The sequence below is a fragment of the Canis lupus genome, chromosome 5 (genome assembly GCF_048164855.1).
Source record: "Canis lupus baileyi chromosome 5, mCanLup2.hap1, whole genome shotgun sequence".
Lineage (NCBI taxonomy): Eukaryota > Metazoa > Chordata > Mammalia > Carnivora > Canidae > Canis > Canis lupus.
The window spans coordinates 38,298,955-38,318,023 of NC_132842.1; the positions used below are offsets into that span (position 1 = coordinate 38,298,955).

General features: G+C 42.3%; 1 protein-coding gene across 13 annotated transcripts in view; it reads left to right on the forward strand.

Moving 5' to 3' along the window:
- The first annotated feature begins 7,260 nt into the window (after nucleotides 1-7,260).
- ARHGAP26 (Rho GTPase activating protein 26) overlaps nucleotides 7,261-19,069 on the forward strand; it is a 418,456-nt gene continuing 406,647 nt past the window's right edge. For 5 of the 13 annotated variants that reach the window (XR_012031158.1, XR_012031159.1, XM_072826300.1 and 2 more), the window contains exon 1: nucleotides 7,265-7,497. Coding sequence is in view for 11 of the 13 variants with exons in the window: in XM_072826300.1 (XP_072682401.1) it covers nucleotides 7,344-7,497 (154 nt within the window). In the remaining 2 variants the exon portion in view is untranslated. Of the gene's footprint in view, nucleotides 7,498-19,069 lie in introns of all 13 variants that reach the window. The other 8 variants (XM_072826302.1, XM_072826305.1, XM_072826303.1 and 5 more) reach the window with 4 other exon arrangements.

Sequence of the window (19,069 nt, forward strand, 5' to 3'; positions counted from 1 at the left end):
GGAATGCATGTTATGGAAAACTCATTGCATCCTCGATGTTTTTCTCATTTCCTGATGGATCAGAGAAAACTTCTTCTTGGGCTGGCAAAGGTCATCAGATCAGTTTTGGGAGCACAGGGCTTGGTTGGCATTGTCACTTTGCAGGCGAAACAAACTTAGGAAATATCTAGTTTTTAAATTGGAAAATGTTAGTGTTTTAGTGGTGCAACTCTTCAGCTTGAGAGTATTACAGCCACTAATTTTAGAAGTCAAATTTTTCTGCAGACAGTGCTGGGTAATACAAATGTAGTTATGGGAAATTCCAGAAATGAACTAGAAAGGGAAGTGGAAGTAAATAAAATAAATCTGCCAACTTCTACTTGTGTAGATCTCACAGATATTATATCCTCTTTGCCCTGCATTTAGATGCAAGATAACCCATTTTAGTACTGATGTTTCATACTGGCTTCTCCTTAGAAGGAAGTGATGGCAAGAATAATTTCTCTACGGAAATACTGCCCTCCGCTACCCCACAAGTGCCACCTTCCATAGACACCCACTAAAAACCACAGCATCTCTTCAAAACTAGAGTCATCTAAGGAGCATGGATCCCCAGAGGAGAAAACTTACCCATTAATAAGGATTTGAGGTTGGATAGTGATCATTTTCCAGTTACTTTAGAAAGTTTTTAATTCCCAATGACAGATTTTCTATTTTGCAACAACTGAAATAGCAACTAAAAGACCAGCAATGACCCCTTTCTCTTCTGTGTCCCTATTCTTGGTGTCTATGATATTGTTCATTTCCTAAGTGCATCTCATAGAGCATGGGGGACAGAGTGGGGGAAAACAGGATTCTGTGCTCAAGGGAAAATGAGAAATACAGGGTTACAACAATCCCACAGGATTTTTTTTTACTGCAGGACCTCTCAGGACCTCTAACATGCTAATGTGCATTTCAAGCTTATACAAATGTACATGAAGGATCTGGAGGCAAGAAAGAGAGCAAGGTGCACAGGACTGCTTGTGTGTGGAGTATAGGTTACTTTACTGAAGTAAGCTAATTTACTTGGTCATTTTAGCAGCAACAATTAGGATAAATAGACCAGTTATTTTCACTGACCCAGATCATCCTCAGTCTGTAATTGAAATGGTCTTTGACAGTTTTCTGGTTTCAGCTCAGTTTTGAACAAACTTATTTTGATTGATGGATTATCATTTTTCTTAAATATCTTTCTTCATTTAGTATACATTCCTGTAAATGTAGATATTATCTTTAAATGTTTAGGAAACCATCCTTAAAACTAATGATTTTCCATTTTGGAAACTCCCTAAAAACCATGTATTAATGTGGATGACCAGAATTCAAGAGGAGGTGAAACAATAGATTTTGTGATTAGATCATCATATCATTTAGGGTTCTATCTGGCTTTAAGTAACAGAAAACTCCATTAATAGGGCCTACATAGCTTGTTTTTTTCCCCTTCATGTGATGAGTAGTTGGTAGGTGGGCATTCTAGGGCTGGGTGTTGTGGCTCACAGATATCACCAAGGCACCTGGCATGTGGCATTCATCCTCATGGTTGCAAGATGAATGCTGCTCCTTGATGCATTACACCCATATTCTAGATGAAAAGAATAGGGAGGGAAGGTGGGCAAAAAGTGTGTGTCAGCTGTCCCCTTATCAAAAAAACAAAATCTTGGGCAGCCCAGGTGGCTCAGCGGTTTAGCGCCGCCTTAAGCCCCGGGGTGTGATCCTGGAGGCCCACCCAATAGATTTCTAGTTATAGCTTAATGGCCAGAAAAATGCCACATGGCCAGCAGTAGCTGTATAGAAATCTGAGGAACTGAATTCTTTTTTTTAAAATTTTTATTTATTTATGATAGTCACACAGAGAGAGAAAGAGTGAGAGAGGCAGAGACACAGGCAGAGGGAGAGGGAGAAGCAGGCTCCATACACCGGGAGCCCCACGTGGGATTTGATCCCGGGTCTCCAGGATGGCGCCCTGGGCCAAAGGCGGGCGCCAAACCGCTGTGCCACCCAGGGATCCCAGAACTGAATTCTTTAGCTGCGCACTTGGGGTTCTATTAGTAACATAGCCTAAGTCTGGAATTAGGCTAGTCTGGGGTTAGAATCTCAGCTCTAAAAAAAAAAAAAAAAAAAAAAAGAATCTCAGCTCTGCTGCTCAGTGATTATGACTTTAGGTTTGTCATTTTCAGTTTCCTCACTATAAAATGGAGATAAGATGATAATGGGGTTCTGAAGACATTAATTGAACTATTTTTTGTAAAATGTTTAGGAGAGTATCTGGTATGCAGTAAATGATATATGTAGGTACTTTCTCAACAAATGAGTAAGGAAAGGACATTAAATTAAAAAGTAGCAGGGATGAAAAATGTGGATAACATATAAAACAGACCTGTATACTACAAGTAATATGAATTTCATTAATTTCTTGAGCCAAGGAATGTTAATTAAGTGCTGCCACCTCCCCCACAGGACCACAAACCATTGGATTTGGAGGGATAGATTACTCTTTCTTCTTTCAAGGAAAATGAGGATTTCATGTCTTTCAGTCAGTTGCTTTTACACTAATGGTAGGGCGTTGGATTTATTTATTTATTTATTTATTATTATTTATTATTTATTATTATTATTATTACTTTAGGGCATTGGATTTAAAGCCAAAACTTATTAGAGGCTTGTATAGTTACTGATACATTGGGGGCATACCAGCAAATGGTCCTGGAAAAAAAATATACATTTCAGGGTGAGATACCTCCTCTTTCATTCATGGGTTATCTTTTTTTTTTTTAATAAAATTTATTTATTCATGAGAGACACAGAGAGAGAGGCAGAGACATAGGCAGAAGGATAAGCAGGCTCCTCACAGAAACACCAATGTGGGACTTGATCCCAGGACTCTGGGATCACGACCAAGCTGAAGGCAGATGCTCAACCACTGAGCCACCCCGGCATCCCCATTCATGGGTGATCTTATTCCAATTTTAGGCTTGGCTATTATTATTAATTTTTTAGATATATAAAATCTCTTTCTTATAGATATCGTATAGGCAGATAGTTATTTAAGACAAATAGATTTGAATTCTTAGCTCAATTCTACTGCTAACCTTAGGCACCTTACTTCTCTAATCCTTAGTTACTTTATCCGCAAAATAGGGATGGTAACAGTACCTATTTCCCAAATTTTAGTAAAGGCTGGAAATGTAATAAAGAACTTAGCACAGATCCTACTACAGAGATAAAGCTCAATAAATATCATTACTATCACTACCATCATTATTACTTCTTAAAAGCAACTTTATTGAGCTGTAACTTAGACACAATAAGATGCACCCATAAATTTTGACTAATTTTGAAACCTGTGTAACCATCACCACGATTGTGATATAGAATATATTTACAACATCATCCCCAAATTGTCATTTTAAAAATGGAAAACGGATGCCTTATCCAGTAATAATACAAAGGTGAAGTCACTGTGTAAAGCATCATATGGTATTGACTATAAAAAAGAAAGAGTATGTGCTAACTAGAATTACAAAACCATGGAAATATAGCAGAAGGAGCATTCATTTTGAGGGCGTTGGGGAACTAACTGGTCAGACATACTGTTTATTATTGCTTCTGCCTATTTAGCATTAATTCCCTCTTTTCCTGTCAACAGGAGTTTGTCCTTTGGGGGAAACAACTCCTCCCCAGTGCTTGATGTTTTAGGAGCAGGGCTATTTAACCTCTGGCTTCAGTCTTGTAATTTCTGCTGTAATTCTTGGGGAGAAAACACCTCTGTTACTGCTAATATTGCTGGATATAAGTTTGGAGGAGCAGAGAGCACCATAGAGGAAGGTCAGCTTGTGGGGCGGAGAGAGAAATCTGGTGCTCACATCATCATCCAAGTCTCCTGAGGCTACATCTATTTCTGGTCCTTAGTTACATGAGGGCCTAAGAACCTTCATCATGGACCAGCCCTGTTCTTCAGTTTGTGTTCAGGAACCATGCTCACCTCTGCGTATGTGGGTCAGAGATAGCATTATGAGAAATGAGAATGCTTTCCAGTTTTCTACAAATGGAAGGTCATTGTGTGGCAGATGTAAAATTAACTGGACAACTGAAGTCAGAGATAATATGGATTTACAATGTATATAGTATTACTGAAAGTAGAACTATTTAGATTTAGTGTTTGACTAATTTGAAGGAATTGAGACATATTCCAAGGATATTGGGTCAAATTATTTGGCCTAAATTATTTCTCTATTTTGTTTGAAAGTGATTTTTGTTTTATCTGCATTCATAGCTATGTTGTCACATGAGTTGCTGTTTCTTCCTTATTAAACTTGAGTCCCTCCTGTTGGCATTGTGCACCTCTTAAGTACCTGTTGCTGTTCTAAGAGCTGGGGCTGTAGCAGCAGACAACACAAAACCTCTACCTCATGGAGTTTATTTTCGAGGATGTGAGAGATAACTGCACCTTCCATGTGCCAGTTTCTGTCCTTGATACTACTGCATTCGGATTCTCTTTTTCTGATAGTATTGCCTGAAGTGTGGGAAGTGTTTATGGAAATTCTGGGTTAAATTAATAAGAAATGAAATGTTATCCACACATATTTGTAAATGGGCATATATGTATGTATCGCACACACTTCTTAGCTAAGTAACCTGGCTTAAGTTCCAATTATGGGCCTCAATTTCTCATTTGAAAAGTGGGTATTATCATGGTACCAATATTACCTGGCAGGGATTAAATGCATGTAAATAATTTAGCTCTACTTTATGTCTGGCACAGATGATAGCCAATGTTATTATTAATACATTTATTTTACTTTATACACAATTGCCCCAATATTCTGCAATGGAAGAATATGAATCATTGTGCCCCCACACCCCCAGTTTGTTTCATTCATTTAACACTGATTGAGTATCATGTGCCAGGCCCACTGTTTTTTTAGTTTTTTCCAGACATGGCTGCAACAGTATCTCCCGTTCTTGTCACTTCCCCACCTAGAGGTACAGTCTAATTCCCTTCTCTTTGCATCTGCGTGGGATTGTGACTTGCTTGTAGCTAATGAAGAAATTAGCTAGAAATTTGTGACTTCTAAGGTTAGGCCATAAGAGGTGGTACAGCTTTTGCCTTGTGAGATGGGGCATTCACAGTAGAATCCTGAAGCTGCCATGCAAGGAGGAAGCCCAAAGTAGGGCACACAGCAGAGAAGCCTTGGGCCCACCCAAGAAGAGGGAGATGCTCAGCTAACCACCCCTGCTCCAGCACCTGTCACTGTCTGACTGGAACACAGGAGAGACTCCTAAGCTGGAACTACCGAGTTAAGCTCTTCCACAGAGACCAGGAGAGAATATAAAAAGATTGTTGTTGTTTTAGAATATTAAGTTTTGGTGTGATTTGTTATGTATCAATAGAGAACCTACCTTTTAAGTGCTCAAGATATGGTATTAAGCAGATCTTTCTCATTCTTGGCAACTGAGGAGCAACTATTTTCAGGATTTTAATTATCTGTCCCACAGCTGTTCGGGCCTGCTCTCAAGTCTAAATTTGTAGATACAGCAGCAAACAGATCATACTCACTCATTCATTTATGTATTCAATAAACCAGGCAATTGATTTCTCAACGTAGATGCCTCTTCTGGCCCCAGAGTTGGCAACCTTTTCCCCATGTTTTTAAGCACCCAGGCCTTCTCCTGTCTCACCAGGCAGCCCTAATGCTCTTCTCCTGTCTCTCCCATCCACTAGCAGCAATTAAGTCCATTCTGTGCTATTCATCTTAGTATGGGTAGCATCTAGTTTAATGCCTGCACATAGCAGATCTATTAAAAAAAAAAAAAAAAAGAACAAACCAAAACCAAAAACAAACAAAAAACCCTTAACTGAAAAGCTCCTAGCTCCTGGACACACAAAAATTTATTTCAGGGACAGTCCCTATGCTCTAGGAGTTCCCAATTTAGCACTAGATACTGTGGGATCCAGCCTGACCAGTGCAGTTAAGTGAGCTGCCTGAATGAATTCCAGTAGTGGAACAGAGGGAGGACAGGGCAGCGCACTGGGGGTGGGAGGTGGGGAAAGATTTAATTTAGTCCACATTTGTCAGTCACCGGAGCACGAATGGCACATGTAGCACACGGTAAGCTCTCAGTATCCGTTACCGTATGCAAGCCACTGGCCTAGGTAGCAGGCATGCAGCAGCGCACAAGAAAACTGCAGTGGTCTGTGCCCTCGTGAAGCTCACAGGGTATCAAAGGACGACAGGCAGGAGGTAATTATGTAAAATTGTGCTAGATGCCCAACAGGAAAACAACAGGCAGCTGAAATTCTCGTAAGGATGTTAGAGCCTTTGGCCGGGGAGCATCCGTGGGCGGGTTTTGAGCAGGAGTGGCCATGAGGGGCGGGAAGATTGCGGGCAAGAAGAACTGGTAATTTAAAAATACAAACATTTTCTGCTTGGCTGGAATACGGAGCGGGTGAAAAGGGTGGACATGGTGGTTCGCTGCGCTCGAGGTTCTCCCGGGCTCGGGAGCTGCATCTCGAGTGAAAGCTCGATTGCCCAGCCCTGCAGGGCGGGTTCAGGGGGAACTGCAGCCCCGTTTCATGCTAGGCACATTGAGGGTCCTCCGCTTCCCAGACCTGCGGAAGCAGCACCTCGGGTTCGGGTCCCGGCCGCAGCAGGTCCGCAAGACCCGGAGTGGGGAGCGTCGGCGCCTCGCAGCGATCACCCCTCCCGCACGGGGTCTGCAACACCGCGCGGGCGGGAGGGGGCGGAGCCTGTGTTGCGGACCTGGGCGGTGGCGTGGGCCCGCCCCCCGGCCCAGGCCCCGCCTCCGCACCCCGCTGATTGGGTCAAGGCCGCGGAAGGGCCGGCTGTCCCCGGGAGGCAGGGGGGTCGGGCTGAGGCGGGCGTGCTGATTGGTCCGCCTGGGATTAGGTCATCGCTAGCAGGTTCGAGCGGCCCGGACGCCGGCGGGGCGGCCGAGGCTGCTGTGAGAGGGCGCTCGAGGCCGCTGGCGAGCGATCGGGCGAAGGAGGCGGGGAGGCGGCCGCCGCGCTCGCCCGCCTGCTCGCTCGCTTCCCGGCGCCGCCGCGGGTCGGTGGCCGCGCTTCCTGCCCGCCAGCCGCTCCGTGGCGCGCCGCCGGAGCAGCCGCCCCTCGGCCGGGACCCCGCGCGGGTCGGCAGCCGTGCGCGCCGGCGGACACCGCGCGGAGGGCGAGCCGGGGCCACACCTGTGGAGCCGGCGGGCGTCGGGGGTCCCGGCCGCGGTCCCGCCGCGTGCGTGCTCGGGGCTGCGGGCCTCCCGGGCGCTGGGGCAGGCGCGCCCCCCGGCTGGGCGACGCGGGCGCGATGGGGCTCCCCGCGCTGGAATTCAGCGACTGCTGCCTCGACAGCCCGCACTTCCGAGAGACGCTCAAGTCGCACGAAGCGGAGCTGGACAAGACCAACAAATTCATCAAGGAGCTCATCAAGGACGGGAAGTCCCTCATCGGCGCGCTCAAGAGTGAGTGTCCCGAGCCCGGCGGGGACGCGACCCTGAGGCGGGAGGGCCGTCGGGCGGCGGGGTCCCGGGCGACGGCCGTGCACGCTGCCGGCGGGCGCGCCGGGGCCGGGCGGGGGCGAGCGAGCAGCGGTCGCCGAGGCGGGCGCCCCGGAGCCCCCCGTTGGCGTTCGGGGCTGGCGGGCGGGGGCCGAGGGCGGGCGGCGCTCCGGGGCCCCGCGGCTGGCTGTGCGCGGCGCACAGGTGTCCCGGGAGTGGGACGCCCGTGCCTGGCGCGCCGCGCACCGCGTTGGGAAGCCCCCTCGCGCCCGCCGCTCCGGCTCGGCTCCCTTGGGGAACGCTTGCTCACCCCGGGGTGCCCGGCCGGGGAAGCGGAACGTGCCCCGGCGGAGGGCGGCTGGGGACCGCCCCGCTCCGTGCGCGCCGGGCTGCCGGGGCCGCCGGGTTCTGCGAAAGGCGCGGGCGCTGCCAGGAAAGGGCCGGGCGCCGCGGCTGGGAGCTCGCGCTTCTGGGGAGCGATCGCGGCCAGTGACCCCGGGCGGTGAACGCGTGCAGGTTCTGATTCTTGTGCTCAGCAGAAGGTGACAGGGGTGGGAGGACAGCATCAGAGTGTTCCTTTACTCTAAACTGTGGGCGGGGGTTTAAAAATAGAACGAACATATCCTGACTCTCTCCCGCTCCCTCGCTCTCTCTCTCTCTCTCTCTTTTTTTTTTTTTTTTTTTTTTTTTAAGCCTCTCCCTTTATCCTTGAAAACTCAAAGGTTTTGAGGGAATGTCCTCCGGCCTCACTCGGAGAGCTGAAGTTAAAACTCGTCCTTAAGGATTCCGGAGCCCTTCGTAAAACCCATTTTTTACTTATTTCCTCTTGGTAGGGGAGAAATGAGATTTGCATTCTGTGTATGGTTTTTCCCTTGACCTTTGCAGAGCCAGAGAGTTTCTCCCGGCCAAACGAAAGTGTTCTAGGGATGAGCTCCTTGGATCGTGAGGTCGATCTTGGTGCTTTTTCAATCTCCCCCCTTTAAAAATAGCTCCGTCCATCTTTTAGTTTTTTGAGTCAGGAATAACATGAAGGAAGATAGTGGAACTGTCTTTGACTTTACTTTCCCGTCTGTGGGATGGATTTCTTCATAGGTGCTACCTTTCAGCTAGGCCAGGTTGCATTGGCTGAGTGGAGTGCTATCTCTGAAAATTGTTCCCAGGCCTCTTGAAAGGGGATTTCTGGAAGTCAATTGCCTGAGATGTCATTTTGTGATCCTGTTGCTTCTAAAAATGTAGGGGGAGATAATGGAACCCCGGGACAGCAATTGCCAATCTTTTGGGGTGAAATAAACATAAAATTGTGGTGTGATGAGGTTCCTCAGAGGCAGGGTCTCTGATGATCTGAGGCCTACCAATAACTCTTCCTTTCCCACTGACCATCTTTGATTCAGGAAACACTCCACCCCTGGTTTGGAGAAAGTTAGGAGCCCACTCATAGACTGGGCCCACGAGTTTTGATTCAGTCTCATTCTGGCTTTAATTGGCCTTCTGCTTTATTCAGCAAACATATGGAGTGCCTGCTGTGTGTAGGTACTGCTGCCCTGGGTCCTGATGATGTAGCAGTGATTATTGTGTTGCCCCTTTGGCAACAGAGACTGACTCCTTGCCGGTGAATTATCTCATGTTATTCATTTTACACACAGGCTTGATGAAGTCACTAGTCCAGAGCCACACAGCTCCAGCAGTGGGACCTAATCTTGCACCCCTGCATGGTCTGAGCCAGAGTCGGAGTTCCTGCTAACACAGAGCTCTTAATCCTCTCTCATCCTGCTTACCCAGAGTGGACCCCCTGGACCAAGCCTGCTAGAATTTGGAACTGCATTTGTATATCTGTCTTGAGTATGAGTAGGGTACATTTGTGTGACTGGGAATTTATTTGCCTGCTACTTTTTTTTTTTTTTTTTTTTTTTTTTTTTTGGATAGGGCTAAGAATTCCTTGGGTGGGGGGAAATAATGCAGTGATAGGGCTTAAGAATTATTTAAGTTGTCTAATGGAATGGAGCAGCCCTGTAACTTGGGGGAAAGATTAGTAAGGAACTAAATGTTCTAATCTGTTTATATCTAGTTGTATGTATTAACAATACTCTGACAGCTACTATTACCTGAGTAGATCATGTGTGACCTCTTCAGTGGAAAGAGTGGAGTTGATCACTCTTTCCCAGATTTCAGGCATTCCATTATCATTAGGTGCTTGCTACAGTGTGTATTACTGTCTTAGTATTTGTGTATTATTTTTCTTCTGTTCATCCTTTTCATTACTGAAAATGTAAAGCCAGTGTTTTTAAAACTAATTACACGAAATAAATACATAATTATGTAAAATACCCTGGTTTAGATAATTTACAGTCTCTTTGAGCTATAAAATTTTATGGCTTTATTTTATAATTAGTATTCATAGACCTTTGGGTTTAGATTTCCTCCGTGTGATAATCTGAGGCAGTAAAACTAGCCTTTTGGGATTACCAAAGTTCACCTTGATCATTGTTATTATTGCTTTCATTTTGTGCTTGAAGAAACTGAAGATCGATCAGAGAGGTCAGTAACCTGCTTAAAGTAACAAAGTGGTTAAGTATATTTGAACCAGAGCTATCTGATTCCAAAGCCTATGCACTTAAACTTGAAGCAAAACTATTGTCTAGGTCAGTTGTCTCTTGAGTCCCCTTGAGAATCTGATAAATAACCCCCTATGAAGTTTTACCTTGGAAGCCCAAGCCTCTGGTCTGGATACATAGAAGATAAATGATAAAAGATTTGCAACCTACGTTGGTAACGCTGTCAGTTTTCTCTTTCCTGATTTGTTCAGGTCTTTTCTGTGGCTGTCATATGCCCAGAACTCATTCCTTGCCCTGGTGATTCAGTGTTTCATTCGGGAGGATTTTGTGTGTTCAAGACTTTCTGTTTTTCTGTAGAGATGATAGAAGTTGGAGATGAAGTTCAGACTTGTAGAATTAAGTTTTAACATTTCCTGGGTTTGAATCTTAAACCCACCACTTACTGGTAGACTTAGGACAAGTCACTGAGCCTGAGTCCCTCCAGGTAGTAGCCACCCTGACTTTCTAGTGTTGTGAGGACTTAATGAATCAGTCCTTGTAAAGAAAACACTTAGCTTGGAGCCTGGTGCATAGCACTACTCACTTGTTGGTAGCTATAATCATCTGCCAGCTTTCAAGGTTGTCAAGACTCAGAGCAAAAGTAAGAGCAGAGGTACAGTTTTTGGTTTGGGTGCAGGGAGTTAGGCTTATGCCTTCTTCGTAATTTACACAGTTGTGTATGTGTTAACCTCTGGTGGGAAGAATCCTGGTAATCCTATTTGTATAATGTTATGCCAAAAAAAGTTCCACAAGTTAAAAAAAAAAAAAAAGAAAAAAGAGTAAGTTTCCCAACATACTTTCTATTCCAAATAACGTTTTGGTAACTTGAATTTTCAGTCTTCTTGCTAGATTAACATGCCCCCTCAGTGGCTAGGCTGGGTGCGTCTTGACTCTCCTGCCTTGCAGGAATGGACTTTATGGCTGGTCTCATGGACCCAGTGACAAACCAAATGTGGGTTCATAGAAATGAAAGTGAATTAGGCCGTTGGTTTTGAGGGGTGGTATGGGTTTTCAGGAACTGTTTCTTTCCATCTTGAGAGTTGGCTTTTGGACTTGTTGCTGTAAATTTGGCTTCTGCTTTCTCAGATAGAATGAATACCCTTATTCTGATAGTCTAAGGTAGGGCAAAAATGCAAAATTTAAAAATATCAACTCTTTAAAGGTATAATTCACCCTACCATATAGTTCACCCACTTAGAGAATCCAATTCAGAGGTTTTTAGTACATTCGCAGAATTGTACAGTCATCCCTACAGTCAATCTTAGAACATTTCCATCACCCCAAAAGAAATCTGATTCCCATTGGGCATCAATCATTCTCCATTTTCTCCCAGCTCCTCCCTACCTCTGTCCCCAGCCCTTGTCAATCACTGATGTATTTTCAGGCAATAAATATGCCTATTCCAAACATCACAGGTACAATTTTAATAGTTTCCTCCTGGGTGGTGGTGACCAACTTTAGGTACAGAGTTTTTCATTGGAATTTCAGGTGGGGGAACTTTGAATCTATAAGCTGCTCTTCAGGGGGGTTTATGTAGGGGTGAGATCCCAAAGATGGAACCATGTCCTGGAGCTGGGAGAAACCTGGGTATTTTGTGTTTCAAACCCATGAGTGGGGAGTAGATTAGTTTTAGTCCATGGTACTGTGGATGGATACAGAGGAGACCAAGATAAAACTAAGAATCTAGCCCCTTTCCTCTCTGACCTTTCAGTCAAGTTGGGCAAGTTGTGTGATATCCCATAAAGCCCTGACTCTGGGGTTTTATCCTGTTGGGTGACACACCCCCCCCCCAAAAAAAAAATGAGGTCAGTGTATTTATATTTCTGTAGTTGAGCCTTAGTATTCATGAGACTTTTTGGAGATGATGTGCTTTTGGTTATTGAGCACTTACCAAGTATCTGGCCCTATGCTAAGTGTCTACATTGTCTCATTAGTCCTTACTGCTGTCCTGTGAGATGAATACTCTTATTTTTCTGTGTTTTGGAGTTGGATAACTTTTCTAAGGTCCAAAGCTAAGAAGTTGTGTAGGTTTTGAACCTGGCAATAGACTTGAGGGCTTTCTCTTGAACATGAACCTTTTTTACCTTCAGTTATCATAGTGGTACTGAAGATGCAAATTCTTCATGGATCTAAGCCCTAAAAAGGAGAAGCATGCAGCAGGTGCTAGATTAAGTGAAAATATTATTCTAGTGGTTTTTCAGAACTTGAGACCTGGGTGGCAAAGAATAGCTCGTGTTTTGTATTGTACTTTGGAGTTTTGTGTTTCTCTCCATCATAGGATTAAAGAACAAAAAAATGAGGGTGTTTGACTATCTCTTGCCTTTTATAACAATAGAGTTTTTCTTTGGGAAGTGCTGAGTGATTATCAGTGATTTAAAAAAAAATTAAAATATGTGTACTTTTATAGCATCGCTTTCTTTTTTTAATTAAAAAATTTAAGTTGAGGTATAATTTTTTTTTTTTTTTTTTTTTTTTTTTTTTTTTTTAAGTTGAGGTATAATTGACATATAACTTTATATTAGTTTCTGGTGATTCTGTATTTGTATATGTTGTAAGAGATCACCACCATACATCTAGTTAACATGTGACCCCATACAGTTAGAATTTTTTTTTTTCTTGTGGTGAGAACTTTTAAGAGCTACTCTCAGCAAATTTTAAACGTATGCTATGTTATTATTAACTATCATCAATATGCTGTACAATACTTTCCATGACTTATTTATTTTAAAACTGGAAGTGATTCTTTTTTAGCTGGGTAATAAACCATCAAACAGGAAGGCCAGAAACCTATTCCCCGGTCTGATCTGCTAAGATAAATGACTTATCCTCTTTGCTCAATAAAACGAGCAAATAAATAAATAAATAAATAAAAGAAAAAGAAAAAAAAATCAACATCAAGAGTTGCATGCTTTATTATTTTTTTTATTTTTTGAATTTATTATTTTATGTAAGAGTTGCATGCTTGAAATCATGTCACACTTTTGTAGTTCTTAGGATTTGGCATAGGCTTTTTGCATTAGTAAGATGAGCCCTTCATTCAAATGGTCTCCCAAAGGATGTTCATTGTCAGCCAGCTTTGTTTAGGAGTAATGATATTACTTACAAAATCCTAATATAGGGCAAATGGGTATGGAATTGGGTAACAAAGAAGGTTTTCCCAGTTTCTTTGCTTTGCATTATTAGCACCTTACAGATAAAAGAGGAAAAAAAAGACATTTCCTAATCATTTGTAAATGGTGGTAATTTGTGATACTGACATTTGGAATATTATTCATGCAAATATAAATAATAGTAAATAATATCCAAATAAGATATTGTAGTTTTTATATAACATTGACTTTATTTTTTTTATTTTTTTAAAGATTTTATTTATTTATTCATGAGAGAGTGAGAGAGGCAGAGACACAGGCAGAGGGAGAAGCAGGCTCCATGCAGGTAGCCCGATGTGGGACTGGATCCCGGGTCGACAGGATCATGCCCCGGGCCAAAGGCGGGCGCCAAACCACGGAGCCACCCAGGGGTCCCCTATATAACATTGACTTTAAAAAAAGTTCCTCGTGCTCACTTCGGCAGCACATATACTAAAAAAAGAAAAAGTTCCTCTACTTTAATCCATTCTGTTCTAGGGTTGAATCAATTACATCTAATCTATAGTTCTCAATTTACTGACAGAGGTTTAAGGTTCTTAAATTAATAGACTATATTAATAGACTATTTTTAGTGCAGTTTTAGGTTTACAGAACAATTGAGTGGAAAGTATAGAGTATAGCCCTACACACCTATTCTTCTCTATTTTTCCTATTATTGATGCTTTGCATTAGTGTGGTGTATTGGTTGCAATAGTGATACAATGTTGTTACCTAAAGTCCATAGCTTACATTAGGGTTCACTCTGGGTTTTGATAAATGCTTAATAATGTGTATCGGCCATTGTAGTATTATACAGAATTGTTCCACTGCCCTAAAAAATCCCCTATGTTCCACTTACTCATTTCTGTGTCCCTACTCTTGGCAACCACTGCACTTTTTACTGTTTCCCCAGTTTTGCCTTTTCCAAAATGTGATATACTGTGCTAGGAATCATAGGGTGGTTAGCCTTTTCAGATTGGCTTCTTTCATTTAGCAATATGCATTCAAGATTCCTTCATGTCTTCTTGTAGCTTGACTGGTCATTTCTTTTTATTACTGACAAATATTCCTTTGTCTGGATGTATCATATGAATGTATCCATTTATTTATTGAAGGGCATCTTGGTTGCTTCTGAATTTGGGCTGTTATGAATAAAGTGGATACATTTGTTTGTAGGTGTATGTGTGGACTTAGGTTTTCAACTCATTTGAGTAAATACCAGGGAGCACAACTGGTGGATCATATGGTAAGATATGTTCAGTTTTGTAAGAAACTGCTGAACTGGGGTACCAGGGTGGCACAGTCATTAAAAGTTTGCCTTCAGGTTGGGTTATGATCTCAGGGTTCTGCCTTTAGGTTGGGTCATGATCTCAGGGTCCTGGGATTGATCCTGGCATCCCCAGTCCCTTGCGTAGGGTTCTCTGCTTGGGAGGGAGTTGGCTTCTCTCTCTCCCTTTGCCCCTCACCTCCGTTCATGCTCTCTCTTGCTGTGTCATGTGCTCTCTCTCAAATAAATAAAATCTTAGAAAAAAAGAAGAAACTGCTAAACTGTCTTCTAAAGTGTTGTACCATTTTGCCTTCCCAGGAACAAAAGATGAGAGTTCCTGTTGCTCTATATCCTCACCAGAATTAGGTGTCAGTGTTTTGGATTTAGCCATTATAACAGGCATGTAGCGGTATCTCATTGTTTTTTAAATTTGTGGTTCCCTAAAAACTTGATGGGGAGCATCTTCTCATATGTATATTTGCCAGCTGTGTATCATCTTTGGTGAGGTGTCTGTTAAGGTCTTTTGCCCCATTTTTAAATTGGGTTATTTGAGTTTCCTTATTGTTGAGTTTTTTTTTTTTTTTTTTTTTTTTTTTTTGCTTTTTTTTGGTGAAATACACATAACACAGAATTCACAGAATTTAACCTTTTGTAGGTGTACACTTCCTTGGTATTCAGTACATTCACAGTGTTGTGTAACCAGCAGTGCTGTTGCTTTCCAGAACTTTTTCATTATCTCTAACTTAAACTCTATACCGATTAAATGATAACCCTCATTCTCCCCTCCCTCAAGTACCTGGTAACCTCAACTACTCTGAGTACTTCATGTTAGTGGAGTAATAGAATAATTGTCCTTTAGTGACTGGTTTGTTTCATTTAACATAATGTCTTCATCCATGTTGTAGCATGTGCCAGAATTTCATTCCTTTTTATGGTTGAATATCTTATTTGTTGGGCTTTGATTACCAACAGCTATCATTGGGAAGGACTATTCTTTTTCCTTTAAAACCATAAAAAGCTTTTATTCTCCTCTTCATTTTTCCTCCCCACAGAATGATCACTGAAAGTTGGAATTGACCTATCACTTTATCATGAGTGCTTCTCATGAACATTATGTTTATGGTTATTTATTTTAGAGAGCGAGTGAGCGAGCAAGCACAAACAGGAGGGGCGGAGAGAGGGAGAGAGACTCTCAAGCAGACTCCATGTTGAGTGTGGAGTCGAAGGGGAGCTTGAGCTCATGACCTTGAGATCACGACCTGAGCTGAAACCAAGAATCAGATGCTTAACTGACTATACCACCCACATGCCCCTATGGTCATTCCTTTTAAAATATCCGTTTGTTTCAGGTCAGCATGTTTTGGAGGAATTTTGTTATAAAAGCTTTATTGAATTAGAAAATTCACCAGTTTTAAGTGTATAATTCATTCATTATAGTTAGTTTACAGAATTATGCAACTATCACCCCATTCCAGTTTTAAAACATTTCTGTCACCCCAAAAAGTGACACTTCTGTCACTATTTTTACCACAAGCCTCAGACAACCATTAATCTACTTTTTCCTATAACTATAGTTTTGTCTTCTATGAAAATTTATGCTGAATGGACTCATACTATATGTGCATCTGGCTTCTTTCAGTTAGTATAATGTTTTTAGATTGATCCATGTTGTAGCATGTGTCAGTGGTTTGTTCATTTTTGTTGTTGAAGAGTATTCCATTTTGTAAATCATACTTTATCCACTCACTGTTTGATGGACATTTGGGTTTTCATTTTTGGCTTTTATGAACAAAGCTGTAATGAAGATTTGTGTACGTGTTTTTGTTTGGACGTATGTTTTCATTTCTTATTTCTTATGTGGGAGTAGAATTGCTAGGTTGTATGGTAAACTTAGGTTTAATTTTTTAAAAACCTGCCAAACTTTTCCATAGCAGAAACATTCTTTTAAATTCCCATCAGCTTTGTACAAGGGTTCCAATTGCTTTACATGTGTATCACCAGTACTTGTTATTGTCTGTCATTTCTATTGCAGCCATTTTAGTAGGTGTGAAGTGGTTAATCCTAGTTTTAATTTTCATTTCCCTGTTGACTAATGATTTGAGCATATATTCATGTGCTTATTGACCATGGAAGCATTTTCTTTGCTGAAATTTCTGTTTAGATCTTTTTGTTGGGCAGTGTTTTATGTCTTGGATTTCCCCCTTTACTATGTCCCATAAAACTTTTAATAATTAAATGAACAGCACCCAGGATATTTACTCCATTTGTCTTCATTTGGCGATTTTTTGCTTCCACTTGCTTTAATCTCAGATGCATTTGACTGCTCAGTTATAGGATCCCAGGGCTTATGGCAATGATTCTTAGGAGGCTGAATTTCAGGTTTCTGCTTTTGTAAGGCTGGCAGCATCCTTTTGGACAGAGGCCCCGGGCTGGGCTTCCTAATTCTGGTCGGTTTAAGCTAATGATCACAAACCCCATGAATTGATGAAATGAGAATGGCCAGGGAGGAATCACCACTGAGCTCTTGGGGAAAGGAAATCATGAGGGTGACATTGCTATCCTCTCAAGGCCATTGCATTTTACAAAGCTAGCCACAGGAGGGATTCCAGTATGAAGCTAACAAAATGGCTTTGCTAGATTTAAATTTCTGATGGACCTTAGTTTTAATTTTTTAAATTATAACTCAGCGTGTTTCAAATGATATATTTTTTGCTGTCAAAGGAAGATTTTCATTTAACAAATATGGAGCCCTGGTCTGCTCTTTCCATGTCCTGCAACTCCTAGAGTAGCCTCCAAGTTTTACAAGCTCTTTGACATCTATTGTTTAGGTCTTTTGCATCCAAATGGCCAGTTTATATTTGTCTTGTGATCCTTCAAGTGTGTTCGATTATGTTTCTGAAGCTTCATTTTTTGCTTAAATTGGAAGCATCCTTAATAGAACAGGCCTTTCTTTTAGGCACTGACATGGATTCTAAAAGAACGAGGGCATGGGAAAAAAAAATCGTGTGTGTGAGTGAGGGAGAGAGAGAGAGAGAGGGATTGAAGAAGAGAGACAGATTACAATTAATTGGCTGTGTCCTAATTAGCTTGGGACCTGTCCAGTATGTTTTCTGAGCTCTAGGTTCTTAGGGATACAACAGGAGATGGGATAGAGCTTCACCCATATCTAATAGGCTAGTCCAAGCTTAAATATCAGGGACCAAGAGGGAAATACATTTGCTAGGGTGAGAAAAACTGCATTAGTGGTCAGAGGAATGTTTACAAAATTGAGTCACTGGGATTTACACATTTCTGTAGACACCCAGAGTGGAGAAATAGAGGAAATATTGAGGAAAACAGCTTGGCAGTGTGGGCCAGAAGCTGTCACGGCATGTTTACATCTGGCTCATTTCACCTTGGTTGGAAGGCACAGAATGCTTCAGAGGGTGAGCTTGGAGGCTGGGCAGTTGCCTACTATATTTAGAAAGAGGAGATTCCTGAGGTTAGAGTGGTCTCTGTGTGTGTGCGTTTTCTTTGCCAGATGGACAAAGGTTTTAGGGGCTTGGGAATTCTGGACCAAACCTTGTTAACCAGCTGGCTTCTCTGGGCCAAGCCAGTAGCTGCACTTTGACTCCTGCTGCTGCCGCAAAAGCAAAGCCAAAATAAACCCCATTTTACATGGTTTGTAAAGACGTTACAGGTAGATTTCAAAGCTCATCTGATGTTGCTATCAGATGTGCTTTACATTTTTACTCTAGGCTAATTTGAACACTTTGAATCTATGAACTGGTTCCTCCTGTGAGACTTTCAGTGGATTTCCAGGCAGATTGAATGAGCTTGAGGCAATTTCTGTGTCATGGACCCTGTCTGCAGATAGAACTGAAACCTTAACAGAGTCCTTACTGGGTATCTCGTTATTGCACCTGTGGGTCAGGTGTAGAAAATGATTATTAGTTGAGCAAATAAAATAAGATTAGAACGGCATTTTTACTTTAATTCATATATATACTTATTTATTTTAAGATTTTAAAACATTTATTTGAGAGAGGGAGTAGAGAGCACAAGCCGGGACGGAGGCGGAGTCGGGGGTGGGGGGGTGGCAGAGGGAGAAGCAGACTCCCTGCTGAGCAGGAAGCCTGTTGTGGTTTGTGATTCCAGGACTCTGAGATCATGACCTGAGCCCAAGGCACATGCTTAACCGACTGAGCCACCCAGATGCCCCTCATACCTATATTTCTTTTAAAAGATTTATCTAAGTAGGTAATACTTTTACATGGTACACAGTTCAAAATGTGGCAAAAAGGAATGTGTTTCTCCCAATTCCTCTTGCCTCCTGATCCCAAGGTCTTGTACTGGAGACAACATTTTACCATTTCTTGTGAATTTTTCAGATAGAATTTATGCATGCACCAGTAAATACATATTTATATATTTTTCGGTAGCATGCCATATGCACTGTTTTGCATAGATTTGCTTATTGCATGGTTTTAATGTATTTTAGATCTTATTGTACATTGGTACATATACAGCTACTCATTTTTAGCATTACACTGTACTCCATTGAATGGATA